Here is a 12683-nt window from a genome sequence, read left to right as displayed (position 1 = left end):
AAAATGGGGAAAAAATAGACACACACAAAAGCCTGGTGCGATGTGTGAATCCGCCTATTGCCAGGACTGGTGGAACGTCTGGAATGCAACCTTTTAACTTGGGCACTAAATGAATGTGGATGACAGCAGGCTTAAGTGTTGGAGCCGCCCACCAAAGCCCTCTGGGGCCACAGGGCCCCTCTGCACGCCAGCCAGGGAGCCCCCTTGCCCTTCAGCCCCGGCCAGCTGCTTCCCACCACCGGCTCAACCCTCCAAGGAGCAACAAAAGTTCAACCAGAGGCCTTTATTTCTTCTAAACCCCCCAACAAGCAAATACAAGATTCCACCATTATATCCTGTGCAGGGAGAGGGCGGAGGGGAGGCTGCCCCCCTAAGTCTCCCGCATTTCCTCCGGCAGGGAGGGTGGCTGTTGCTGTGGCAACGGCTGCTCCCCTTCGCTGCGGAGGGTCTTCATGTATCTCTGCATCTTCCCAATCATCCAGGAAGGGATGGTGAAGGGCTTCAGCTCCTCCAGCTTCAGCTCCTGGGAACCCCTGGGGGGGAGGAAGAGGAGGGAGGGAGTGAGGGAGGGAGGGAGGGAGGGGGAGGAAGAGGAACGAGAGGAAGATGAGGAAGAAGGAAGGAGAGGAACAGGAAGAGCAGAGGGAAATGAGGAAGAAGGAAGGAGAAGCAGGAGGAAGAAGAGGAGGAGGAGGAGGTGTTCAAGAAGGCCGGGACTGACAGCTTCTCAAAGGAACAGGAGCTGACCCCCCCCCTCCCCTTTGCCCCTCTCCAGCCTCCTGGGTGTGGGCTGGAGTCCCCTGCCTCCCTGAGCCCCACCTGTACTCGTCACTGGCCGCCAGGTCCTGGATGTCCTCCTCCAGCAGGAGGTAGGCCTGTGTGGGGAGAGAGAGCGGGGGAGGTGGGCCCCTTCCCGCTGCAGGAGAAGAGCAGCCCACCGTCCTTCGGCCTGATTCCCAGGGCCAGGGGGAAGAAGCCACTGGCCCCCCTCCCATCCCCCCCCCCCCACTGACCATCTTCCCTCCGGTGGCCCTCATGTACTGCTCCTGAGCCAGCCAGTGCTTGTCCTGGGGATCTGCCGCGTACTGGGGGGAAAAGAGGGGGAGGGAGGGGGAAAAGGCGCAAGTGAGGAAGCAGCCGCCGCCCTGAGCCTTGGGGTCCCCCACAGATAGGGGTGGGGTGGGGGGGAGGGAGGCAATGCCAGGGGGACCTGAGCAGGGAAGCTTGAAGGCCTGTGGGCTCTGTGGCTGCCTGGGGGATCCTAGGGGCTGGAGACCCCTGGGCTGCAGGGAGGGAGGGAGGGAAGGGGGGGGCAGGATTCAGCCACGCATGGCCAGGAAGGCGGTGTGAGCCGAACCTGCCCCTCCTCTTCCAACGGCCCTACCTGGGCCTGGAATTACGGCCGTGCCTTGTGACGGCCGTTAAGTAGGTTGCCACACAACTTTCGTGGCAGCTGCCGCTAAATGAACTCACGACAGGTAGCCCTCGACTTACAACGGTTCATTCAGCGACTGTTCAAAGTTACAACAGCACTGAAAAACAGGGACTTGGGACCGTTCTTCACACACTGAAGTTCCCCCCGGGGTCATGCGATCAAAATCCGGACCTTTGCCAACTGACTCAGAGTTATGACGGTCGCAGCAGCGCCCAAGGGGTCACGTGATCCCCTTTTGCAACCTCCTGACAAACCACGTCAATGAGGAAGGCAGGTTTCACTTGTTAACAACTGAACAACTGCGGGGATTCACTTAACAACTGTGGCAAGAAAGGTTGTAAAAGGGGGACAAAGCTCACTTTACAACTTCCTCACTTAGAACAGAAACTTTGGGCTCAACTGTGGCTGTAAGTCGAGGAGCAGCTGCAGTCAATGAGCATCTTTTGCTGGAGACTGGAAGCAAAGGATCTTTTCCAGCAAATCCCTTCCGCCCCCCAGCCACAAATGCCAATCATCTGACCACGTGACCCTGATGGCTGCCAAGTGCCTAAAGTGCTCTCATGGGGGGGGGGGGGCAGTGGCTCTCGGAACTCCCAAACCACGTCAAATCCGGGAGGTCCATTGGTCGTAAGTCCGAATGCCTGCAATCAGATGCTGGCTTCTCTCCCTGCGTCCCGACGGCCGAGGAACCGTGGTGGCGTTCTTGCTGACAGCCCCTGGCAGGGGTATGTGGGTGAATTAAGGAGTGCCCCCTCCCCCCAGTGGCCAGGAGGGGCATCCGGAAGAAACCACACTGACCTTAAACAAGTGGGGGTGCTTGATGTAGAGCCGGCCTCTGGTGCCCCCCATCCCAAGGGCCCTGAATCCAGAACGGGAATAGTTAAAGCCTGCAAAGGTTAAGGGGCAACATCTCCCCCCCCCCCAAGAAGCACTGATATGTAGCCGGCTCCCCCTTACTTGTTTGCTCTCGAGCCAAGAACGAAGCTGGTGGTCTCTGTGAGGCGGAGGGGGTCCCACTACAAGGCCAGAGGGGACATGAGTCAGGGGCAGGAACTGACCAGAGGCCCCCTGGGTCAATGGCCGTGCTGACGGTTGGGGCCCAGGTCCAGCCCCTCGGCTCTGCCTCGGAGAGGCTGCCTCCCCTCCCCACCGCCCTCTTCCCCAGGGAAGGCTCTGCAAACTCTGCGTATGCCTGGCGTACCTTCGGACCGTCCCTCTGCACCGGTTCACAGGATTTACTCTTCACCCTGAAAGCAGAGTGGGGTGGGTGGGTGGGTTGTGAAGTGGCCAAATCCGCATTGTGTGCTTGTCCTAACGACGGGAGAAGGTTCCTTGCTGCCCCCCAATGCCATAAGTGACTGACACCTTCCAACTCTCCTTATAAAAGGAACCCCTCCCTCCCGTCTCCTGGCTTCCTCTTACAATCAGCGGTTTTGGCCCGAGGGGCTTCTCAAGGCTTCACTGGGGGAGAGCAGCCCCCTCCCCCAAGGAATCCTTACTCACGTGCTGACCCCTGAAGCACCACGGTCACCGGGCTGGCTCTGTCCTGGCGGTCTCCCCTTCCTCTGCCAAGGGAAAGAGACCCCCCCCTCATCAGGGCTTCCTGGCCACACCAAGGGTGCCATCCACCTTCTGCCAGGCCCTCCTCCAACGGCCTACCTTTTTCGGGATGGGGCTCCCCTGCTGGCTCCCTTCGTCTTCCAGGGGCTTCGCCCGCTGCACAGAGAGGAAGAAAGTGGTACCTGCAGAGCGAGAACGGCCACCTGCCCCAGGTGTAGGTTCTCTGCAGAGAAGGCATCTACCTCCATAGAAATTGTGAATGTTGGTTTTGTTTTTAATATGTTGTCTTTGTCTTGTTCCCCCCTTTTCCTTGTCTTTTGTGAGGCGCCCGGAGTCCTCCGGGAGTGGGCGGCATACAAGACAAATTAATAATAATAATAATAATAATAATAATAATAATAATAATAATAATAATAATAAAGGGCTGGGCAGCCAGAGGGCTTCTCCCAGCAAGGAGGCAAAGGGACCCTTATAGGCTGCTCCCCCAGCCCGGCTTTCTGCCTTTACCTTGATGGCTGCCGCTTCGTGGGGAACTCTCGCGATCGGCCTCTTCCCGTCGCAGAACAGGAGCTTGGCCTGCAGGGGGAGGAGGCTGGTCAGACTGACACCAGGAGGGCCGGTCAACGTCCCTGAATCCCTGAGGCTGGTGACTCTGGACATGGTCTGGGAAGGCCTAGGCAGCCCCCCCATTTTCCTTGATTTGAGCAGCTCAGAGATGCGCTTTCAATGATCCCCCTCTCAATGCTCCTATTTTTATGGGTTTATCAAAATATAAAACGCAGAAATACAACAAAAAATGAAAATAATGGGAGAGGAAAAGGAGAAGAGGAAAAAGTGTACGGTAAATGGAAGAAAAAGAGGAAAGGAGTTAACTTCCAGATCCTCCTGGCACAGTGGAATACAGTAATTACACACAACCTTTAACTTTTGCGTAGTGCAGTGGTTCCCAAAGTTGGCCACTTTAAGACTTGTGGACTTCAACTCCCAGAATTCTCCAGCCAGCTTTGCTCTGCTGGCTGGAGAATTCTGGGAGTTGAAGTCCACAAGTCTTAAAGTGGCCAACTTTGGGAACCACTGGCGTAGTGGAATAAATTCCCCCCTTTGGTTCCTAATCAGAACAACAGAATAAGACAGAGAGGGAAGAGACCTTGGAGGTCTCCTCGTTCAACCCCTCTGTTCAAGCAAGCACCCCCAGACCCCTTTGGACGATTTAAAAGCCTCCCCTGATGGTGCACGCAGAGTTTCAGAAGGGAAGCCAATCCGCTGGTTACAGTAATTGTTCTCCCTCCTAGGAAGTTTCTCCTTAGTTGCTTCTCTCCCTGTTGCATTTCTACCTGCTATTTCTTCCCCTGCTGCTTTGGAAAAGAGATTGACTCCTTCCTCTTTGTGGCAGCCTCTCAGATGTCGGAACTCTGTATCAACCCCCCCAAGTCCTTCTTTTCATTAAACTAGACCTACCCCCTTCGTGCAACCCTTTTTGGTATTATATTATATTGCACTGCAACTGGGTATTACACTCAATGGCCACTCTCGCTCTGCAGCTTTTGCCCAAGGAAGACAGAGAGAATGAAAGAGGCGTTTCACTGGGCAGAAAAAGTAGAAGCAGGGCCCTCCTTTCGCCCGGGGGGGGGGGGGGGCTGCCCACCTCTCCCCCTCGCCATCCTGCACTCAAGGGCTGTCAGCCTCTGCTTTGCTGCTGCTTCAGCTGCCATTGAAATGGGGAGGGGGGGCATGGTATTTGGGAGGGGAATCATGATGTGCCGGAGGAAGATTCTAGACGCTGTCCTGACCATCTTACTGCGCATGTGGAGGGGGTTTCCCTCCAAGGTTAACTGTCCAGCATTCCACCCTGATGATATTTTTTGAAGATATCTCCCACCTGACAGTTGGGGGAATTATTATTGGACTATAGAATAGAATAGAATTTTATTATTTGTATGCCGCCCTTCTCCGGGAGGACTCAGGGTGGCGAACAATTCAAAGGGGAAAAAAAGGGGGAACATAAAAGACAAAATACAAATAATAAAAATAGGCAACAGTCGCACAACCATACATGTCAAGAGGGGAGGGAACTCATCACCCCCAGGCCTGCCGGCAAAGCCAGGTTTTGATGGCTTTTCGGAAGGCCTGGAGAGAGGTGAGGGTCCAAATCCCTGCGGGGAGTTCATTCCAGAGGGCCGGAGCTGCCACAAAGAAGGCCCTCCCCCGGGTAATAGCCAGGTGGCATTGGCTGGTAGATGGCACCCGGAGGAGGCCAACCCTGTGAGATCTAACGGGTCTGTGGGAGGTAATTGGCAGCAGGTGGTCTCTCAAGTATGGACTGGGGTGCCAAGGGGAGGGGATTGAACTATACATGATATTCTTCGCTTTCGCGCCCAATTAACCAGACTCAGCTTTGCTTTGCTACTATTCGTTTGTAATTAGTAACAGTACACTTAATTTCAAACAAATGGAGTTGAGTGATTTCTTTCCTGATTATTAAATGAAACAGCAGCTGACAGGCAGCCCTTTCTTGGAAACCCCCCCCCCCGCCCTTACCTGCTCCAGGCAGCTACGACAGGCCTCTTGGATGAGCTGCTCCGTGTCCACGTCCTCCCCGACATTCTCACGCACGTTCCCTGCTGCCTTCTGAAAAAACTGGAGAGAAGGAAGGAGCCGCTCAGGGTCAGAAGGCCGAGGACAGCACGGGCGACCCTCCCGATGGATGCATTTGCAGGCAAGTCCCTGACCTACGACCAAACGGAGCCCCCAACGTTTCCGCTGCTAAGGGAGACACTTCTTCAGTTAGTTTTGTCCCATTTTAGGACCTTTCCTGCCATAGTTGCTAAGTGGATCACTGCAGTTCAGTTAGTGTAAAGTGAATCTGGTTTCCCCCGTTGACTTGGCTTGTTAAGATGTTTGCAAAAGGGAATGAATGACTCTGGGACCCTGCAACCGTCATATATACGAGGCCAAGCGGCTGAATTTTGTTCAGGTGATGACGGAGATGCCGCTGTGATGGTTGTAAGTGTGAAAAACAATCACAACCTCTTCCAGTGTTGTAACTTCGGGCACTAAATAAGCGCTTGTCAGTTGCAGACAGCCTGTCTTTGTCCATGGAGATTCCCTTTCCCAAGAGGCAACGGGACTTTCTGCTTTTTCTTTGAAGACGTTTCCCTTCTTGTCCAAGAAGCTTCTTCAACTCTGACTGGATTTGGGGAGGGGAGGGAAGGATTTACATGCAACCATCAGCCATTCCATTCCACACACCCAGTCAGAGCTGAAGAAGCTTCTTGGATGAGAAGCGAAACGTCTTCGAAGAAAAAGCAGACATTCCAGTTGCCACTTGAAAAAAAGCACCTTTAGGACTACCCGCATTTATTTGTGGCTTCACCCAGTGGCCGGTCTTATGAAAGGCAGCCCTGGTATATATGTGAGCCCCCCCCCCCAAGCCCCCTGCCCCTTTATTAGGCTCCCCAGCGCCCTCCTGGCCTCCCACTGGGGCAGCCGCTGCATGGACCAGAGGAGGCAGGGGCACCTGGGAGGTGGGGCTGGGGGGGGCGCCTCTGGCCAGGCAGCTGCTCCCTCCCCCAACCCCCTCCCCCTCCGCAGCCCCCTACCTTCATGTACTTGCCGAAGACGGCCTGGATCTCCTCGTTGATGCTGGGCTGCAGGACGGCTCGCAGGAGGTCCATGGAGACCACGGGGTCTGTGAAGCTGCAGAGGGAGGGAGGGAGGGAGGGAGGGTGGGTGGTCGCCCCAGCCCCCTTACCGGAAGCAGCCCCCCTCCCCAGGCAGATATGGGGGGGGGGCTGGGGGGCAGGGAGGGAGGGGGCTCACCTGGTCATCATCTGGGACCGCCGCCCGCGCCGCTGCACCAGCCGGTGTTTGATCATGATGTTCCAGGGGCTCTGCGGGGGGGGGGGGAGAGGGGGGAGAAAGAGGGAGGGGTCAGAGGGGTCCCCCGCCACCCCCGCCCCTCCCCCGCCTGCGGGCCCCGCCCTCACCGCCGCCCCGGGCTCCCCGTCGCCCCCCGCCGCCGCCGCCTCCTCCTCCTCGTCGTCCTCGGGCTCCTCGTCCTGCGCCGGCGGCGGCTCGACCTCCCGGGCGGCCCCCATGCTCCGACCAGCGTCCCCGGGGCGCGGGCGCGCTTCTCTGACGTCACCGATGCGCCGCGGACAGACCCGGAAGCGGCGCCCGTTGCCCGGCAACGGCGGAGTCTTAGGCCCCACCTCCTGGGGGATCCCCCCCAGCCCCCCCAGAGGAAGAGGGAGGGGCCTTGGAGACCCCTGACGTTGGGGTTCCCCTCCCCCCCGAAAGAACTCCCTATCTCCCCCCCCCAAGGAAGGAGAGTGAGGGGCGCATTTGGCCTCCATGGGGGGGGTTCAGTCTGGGTTGGCCCTCAAGGGGGGCTCTTGGGCCTGGAAAGGGGGGGGGATTGACGGCCTCTTGGTCCCCCAGGGGCTGCTGATATATATAGGTAGTCCTCCGCTTATGGCCACAACTGAGCAAGACGGTTGTTAAGCAAGCCTTGCCCCATTTTACGACCTTCCTTGCCTTCGTTTTTTTAAGTGAATCACTGCAGTTGTTAAGTGAGTCACACGGTTGGTAAGCGGATCCCGCTTCCCCACTGGCTTTGCTCGCCAGGTGGTCACGTGACCCTGGGACACGGACAGCCGTCGTAAATACGAGCATCCGGATTTTGATCACGTGGCCCTGGGGGGGGGGGGGCTGCAATGTTTATAAGCGTGGGAATCGCTTTTCAGTGCTGCCGTAACTTTGAGCAGTCACTAAAAGGCCGTAAATCAAGGAGCTTGTGAGACTAGAGCAGTGTTTCTCAATCTTGGTGACTTTAAGTCCTGTGGACTTCAACTCCCAGAATCTGGGAGTTGAAGTCCGCAGGACTTAAAGTCGCCAAGGTTGAGAAACACTGGAGTAGAGGCTGTGGGAGGGGGGCAAATGAGGGTCTCGTGGGGCAGCCAGTTGAGGCCGGAAAGATTCTGCCTGTCGGGCTTCCTTCTCTGGCCTTCTTCCCTTTTTTAAAGACTTGACATGTTCGCTGCAAGAGAGGCAATGACATCACACCATTGTCTACGTTAAGAAGTCACGAGAAGACAGGTGGTTCTATTTCCCTTTGTTTTTGAAACGAAGGTACAGTATATTAGCTGCCCAACTCCTACATCGGCGACTGGAAAAATGATCATAAAACAAAGCCATTCCAAACCCCTCCATCTCCTTCCCACGGCAGGAACAATTCAATCAGATTCGCCGCTTCATCGGCTCCATTTCCACCTCTCCCGGCCTGTTGCCAAAACCAGCTTCCCTCACTCTCTCTCTCTCTCTCTGTTTTGTCAAAGCTCTCCTAAGGATGCTTCCATCGCTGCGTGTGAATCGGAAACGGGTTTGAATTTTGAAAAGGCAGAGCTGCAGACGTCCGGAGTCAAGCCAGCAGATGGGCATTTCTGAATTAATGGCCAGTGATTCGGAGAGCTAGAACGGAAAGGGAGGATACCCAGTGCCTCCACGAGAAGGTCAACAGGTACCAGGCAGTGGTTTCACCTTTTCCTCCAGGTGTGTGTGTGTGTGAGAGAGAGAGACAGAGAAAATAAAGAAGTAAGGGATACGAGCAGAGGGCCTTCCTTGTTCTCTGACTTTTAATTGTCCTTCATTGGATCAATAATCTGTTACACATGCTTGACAAAATAAGTAGAATAAATAAATAAAATAAGATTGCACAATACAATTCCTTAGGGAGGATCCGACCAAGGACATCCCTGGATTCGGAACTGGCGCACATTGTGTGAAGCTGTGTGTGTCAGCTTTGATTAAATCTAAGAGAAACAACATTTGTTGCTGTAAGATGGGCGGCCTTACAAATCTATAATAAAAGAAAAGGATTTCCACATAGCCTCCCTCCTGACTGAGGCCATACTGACGCACATGATCTGCCTCTGGACTTTAGGATGGCAAGGAACCCAAACAGATTTTTTTTCAGTGCCCCTGTAGCTTTGAATGGTCACTGAATGAACTGTTGTAAGTCAAGGGATGTGGCCATAGTTGGGGGGAGGATGTGCACAGGGAAACGCCGGGAAGCTTTTGGCCTTGGGGTGTAAAGATAGCTTGCATCAAAAAAGCAGGTTCCTCTCTGTTTGCCCATTGATAAAGGCTCAGGCACGAGGCTCCCCAAACATGTATGTATATGTTCATATATGCATTCTGCAAACCTTCGTTCTCCCCCCTCTCTCTCCCTCTCTCTCTGTGCTTCCCACCCCTTGAACAGCATGTGCAAAATTGCACATGTGGCATGTGGTTAACAAGGCTGTCATTACCCAGGAACATCCATGAACTTCTTCTTTAAATGGAATTAGAGACCCCATGACCTCTTGAATCATCCATCCCAGGTTCCTCAGAACCCTCTAGTGTAGTGCAGTCATTGGAAATTTCTTAATAATTCAGGGAGAGCGTCAGACATTTCTGCCTTGAAAGTAGCCCATACTGAACTCTACACACGGCTGAATATTAGCACTTTATAATGCCCTGCTTAGACCACACTTAGAATCCTGCATCCAGTTTTGGTCGCCATGATATAGAAAAGATGTTGAGACTCTAGAAGGAGTGCAGAGAAGAGCAACAAAGAGGAAGAGGGGACTGCAGGCTAAAACATATGAAGCACAATTGCAGGAATTGGGTCTGGCTAGTCTAGAGAAAAGAAGGACTAAGGGATAGCAGCCTTCCAGTATTTGAGGGACTGGCACAAAGAAGAGGGGGTGGGGGTGTCAACCTGTTCACCAGAAGGCAATTGATGGAAACTAATCAGGGAGAGAAGCAACCCACAACTAAGGAGAAAATTCCTGACAGGGAGAACAATTAACCAGTGGAGCAACTTCAGAGGTTATGGAAGCTTCATCACTGGAGGCGTTTGGGAAGAAATTAGACAACAATTTGTCTGAAGTGGTTGAAGGTTTCCTTCTTGAGTAGGAGGTTGGACTAGAACTACCTTTTTTTCTACTTTTCTGACAGAGCAATCGACCCATGGAAGAGAAGTCGCCTTCGGAAGTTGTGGGAGCTTCATCACTGGAGGCTTTCAAGAAGAGACTGGACTGGCATCTCTCAGAAATGCTGTAGGGCAGTGTTTCTCAACCTTGGCAACTTGAAGATGTCTGGACTTCAACTCCCAGAATTCCCCAGCCAGCAAATGCTGGCTGGGGAATTCTGGGAGTTGACGTCCGGACATCTTCAAGTTGCCAAGGTTGAGAAACACTGCTGTAGGTTCTCCTGCTTGGACTGGATGACCCACAACCGTGATGGCGAACCTATGGCCCGCGTGCCACAGGTGGCACGCGGAGCCATTTATCCAGCCACGCAAGGCGTTGCCCTGTCAGCTGGCCAGCGCACATGCATGTGGTGGCCAGCTGACTTCGACCTTCGCGAACGTACTTCCAGTTTGCTCGTAGGACCGGTTTTAGCCCTCCGGAGCCTTGCGGAGGCTTCCCTGAAGGCTCCGGAGGGCAAAAAACAACCCTATGTTCCGGGTTGAGTCATTTTTTGCCTCCGGAGCCTTCAGGGAAGCCTCCAGAAGGCTCTGGAGGGCTAAAACCGGCCTTACGAACAAACCGGAAGTCTGTTCCTGAACTTCCAGTTTTCCCGTAGGGCTGGTTTTTCGCACTCTGGAGGCTTCAGGGAAAGGGGTTGGACTAGGGAGACCTCCGGAGGGCCTCGGGAGCGGGGAAGGCTGTTTTCACCCTCCCCAGGCTGCTATAAAGCCTCTGGAGCCTGGGGAGGGTGAAAAAAGCACACCAAAAATGGAGGGGGGGAAGCGCTGGTCATGCGCGCATGTGCGCTGGGGTTGTGCGCATAGCATTATAGGTGTGGTGACCCCCCCCTGCGCTCCCTCCGCCTTTGGCACGTGGGCCACAAAAGGTTCTCCATCACTGACCTACAAGATCCCTTCCAACTCTGTTATTCTGTTATTCACTTGACCGCAGGAAAGGTCTTACAACTTATTCTAAAATGCTTTATGATGGTTTTCATTTCATAAAAAAGTTTTATAAAATTACAGATGACAGCTGCTTTGGACACCTGTGGAATTCTGGGAGTTGAAGTCCACAAGTCTTAAAGTTGCCACGGCTGGAGACCCCTGTGATGTAGAGGAGATCACTCAGGTATATGAACCGCCCCTCAACCTGCTTCCTTTCCGTCTTCTTTCCTTGAGCTGGCAGGGGGTCTCTTCCTAGGGAGCCCTGCGGGAGGCAGACAGGGCACCTGCCCCAGGAACGGTTTGCCTTGGCACCTCACAGGCATCCTGCCATCAAAAGCTGGAAAACGGGGAAGAATGAAAGGGGGAAGGATGAAAGGGCAATAAAAGTCTGTGTGATAGGAAATTGGGAGGAGGGAATGCCCGTGACAAGGAGCCGGGCAGCCGCATTCTGTTTCTACCAGCACCCCACAATTAGGCACCCTGAGAAATACGCGGCTCAGAGTTCTCAAAGCATTTTGGCGAGCTCCGGTTGGCTGGAAGCGGATCGGTCACGGGGGAGAGGTACACTGCGGGCAATAACCTTATTTTTGCATTTAGTGACCACGGAAGATTTCAGAGCCTGCCTGACTGCAACCACCATCCTTAGTAAAAGGACCCTTCGAGGGGTTTTCTTTCCCGAGGGTTTGGATTGGGGCTGGTCTGACAAACTGGCTCCTCCAGGTGATCCCTGTTGCTGTCTCCACCGAGACCGGCAGAGATTGTTCCTAGCTGGCTGCTGCTTCCTGTTCTTGTAAGTGGTGTAACGAGGATGGTTATCATTTCTCAATTACTTAAGGTTATTGTCCCATTAAAGACACATTAGCATATGGATGACGGTGTCCTGCTACAATGCTGGGAATGCCGGAGGCTGACCGGTCTTTGTGGATGAGGGCTGGACGTTGTTCCACGCAGGTGGAGAAGGACCTCCTCGGAGAAGAGGCATCGGCTGATCCTTGTGGCCCAGACCTACGGGCTGCTCCGGACCGTGCTGCTTCTTCCGGTCTCTGCCAAGTGGAGATGGGCCAAGGAGTGATTCAGGAGAAGGCAAGGACCCCTCTTCTCCCCAGCCTTCCTCCATGCCCCTCTTTGCCACACCAGGCCACGGGAGGTGACTGCAGAAGGAGCGGCGGATGGGTGGACTGCCTTTGTTTTCTGTGTTGCCCACAAGGGCTACGTTGCATGCAATCGTGGCCCGTCTTCACTTAGGACCACAACTGGGCCCAAAATACCCTGCGGTATTAGTCCCTCTCTTGATCTTGGCTGTATCCCTCTGTAAACACAATTTAGGATTGGCTTTTTTGGCTGCCGCCACACCCGGCTGGCTCCTATTTAATTGGTTGTCCACTAAGACTCCACGATTAAGATTAAGATTTAGTTTATTTGTATGCCGCCCTTCTCTAGGAGGGACTCAGGGCGGCGAACAACTCAGGGGGGAAAAGGGGAGACAGACACAATACATGTAATTAAAATACACAAGAGTCATACAGCCATACAAGTCGAGAGGGGAGGGGAACTCATCAACCCCAGGCCTGCCGGCACAGCCAGGTTTTGACGGCTTTCCGGAAGGCCTGGAGAGAGGTGAGGGTTCGAATCTCCGCGGGGAGTTCGTTCCAAAGGGCCAGAGCTGCCACAGAGAAGGCCCTCCCCGGGTGGTAGCCAGGTGGCATTGGCTGGTGGACGGAACCCGGAGGA

At 54.4% G+C, this 12683-nt stretch overlaps 1 protein-coding gene across 1 annotated transcript; it reads right to left on the bottom strand.

Annotated features, from left to right (window-relative positions):
* Window positions 1–268: 268 nt before the first annotated feature.
* DNTTIP1 (deoxynucleotidyltransferase terminal interacting protein 1) lies at window positions 269–7144 on the bottom strand. The gene is made up of 13 exons (XM_032219006.1): window positions 6982–7144; window positions 6815–6885; window positions 6595–6691; window positions 5534–5632; window positions 3503–3571; window positions 3095–3151; window positions 2939–3000; window positions 2637–2682; window positions 2393–2451; window positions 2234–2294; window positions 1014–1085; window positions 820–875; window positions 269–533 (listed from the first exon to the last, which is right to left on the bottom strand). Exons 1-13 carry the CDS (start codon window positions 7090–7092, stop codon window positions 371–373), a joined length of 1023 nt encoding a protein of 340 aa, XP_032074897.1. The 5' UTR covers window positions 7093–7144; the 3' UTR covers window positions 269–370.
* Window positions 7145–12683: the final 5539 nt, after the last annotated feature.

This window comes from Thamnophis elegans, chromosome 5 (genome assembly GCF_009769535.1).
Source record: "Thamnophis elegans isolate rThaEle1 chromosome 5, rThaEle1.pri, whole genome shotgun sequence".
Classification (NCBI taxonomy): domain Eukaryota; kingdom Metazoa; phylum Chordata; class Lepidosauria; order Squamata; family Colubridae; genus Thamnophis; species Thamnophis elegans.
Note: the sequence above shows the minus strand (reverse complement) of the source record. Positions and strands in the feature narration are given on the sequence as shown.

Excerpts from the sequence above, each read along its gene's own strand:
- DNTTIP1 (XM_032219006.1), bottom strand. The coding sequence starts at position 7,092 with ATGGGGGCCGCCCGGGAGGTCGAGCCGCCGCCGGCGCAGGACGAGGAG. Across the intron at positions 2,452-2,636 it reads TGCAGAGGGACGGTCCGAAG|TGGGACCCCCTCCGCCTCAC; the intron begins GTACGCCAGGCA and ends CTGGCCTTGTAG. Across the intron at positions 1,086-2,233 it reads AGCACCCCCACTTGTTTAAG|TACGCGGCAGATCCCCAGGA; the intron begins GTCAGTGTGGTT and ends TTTTCCCCCCAG.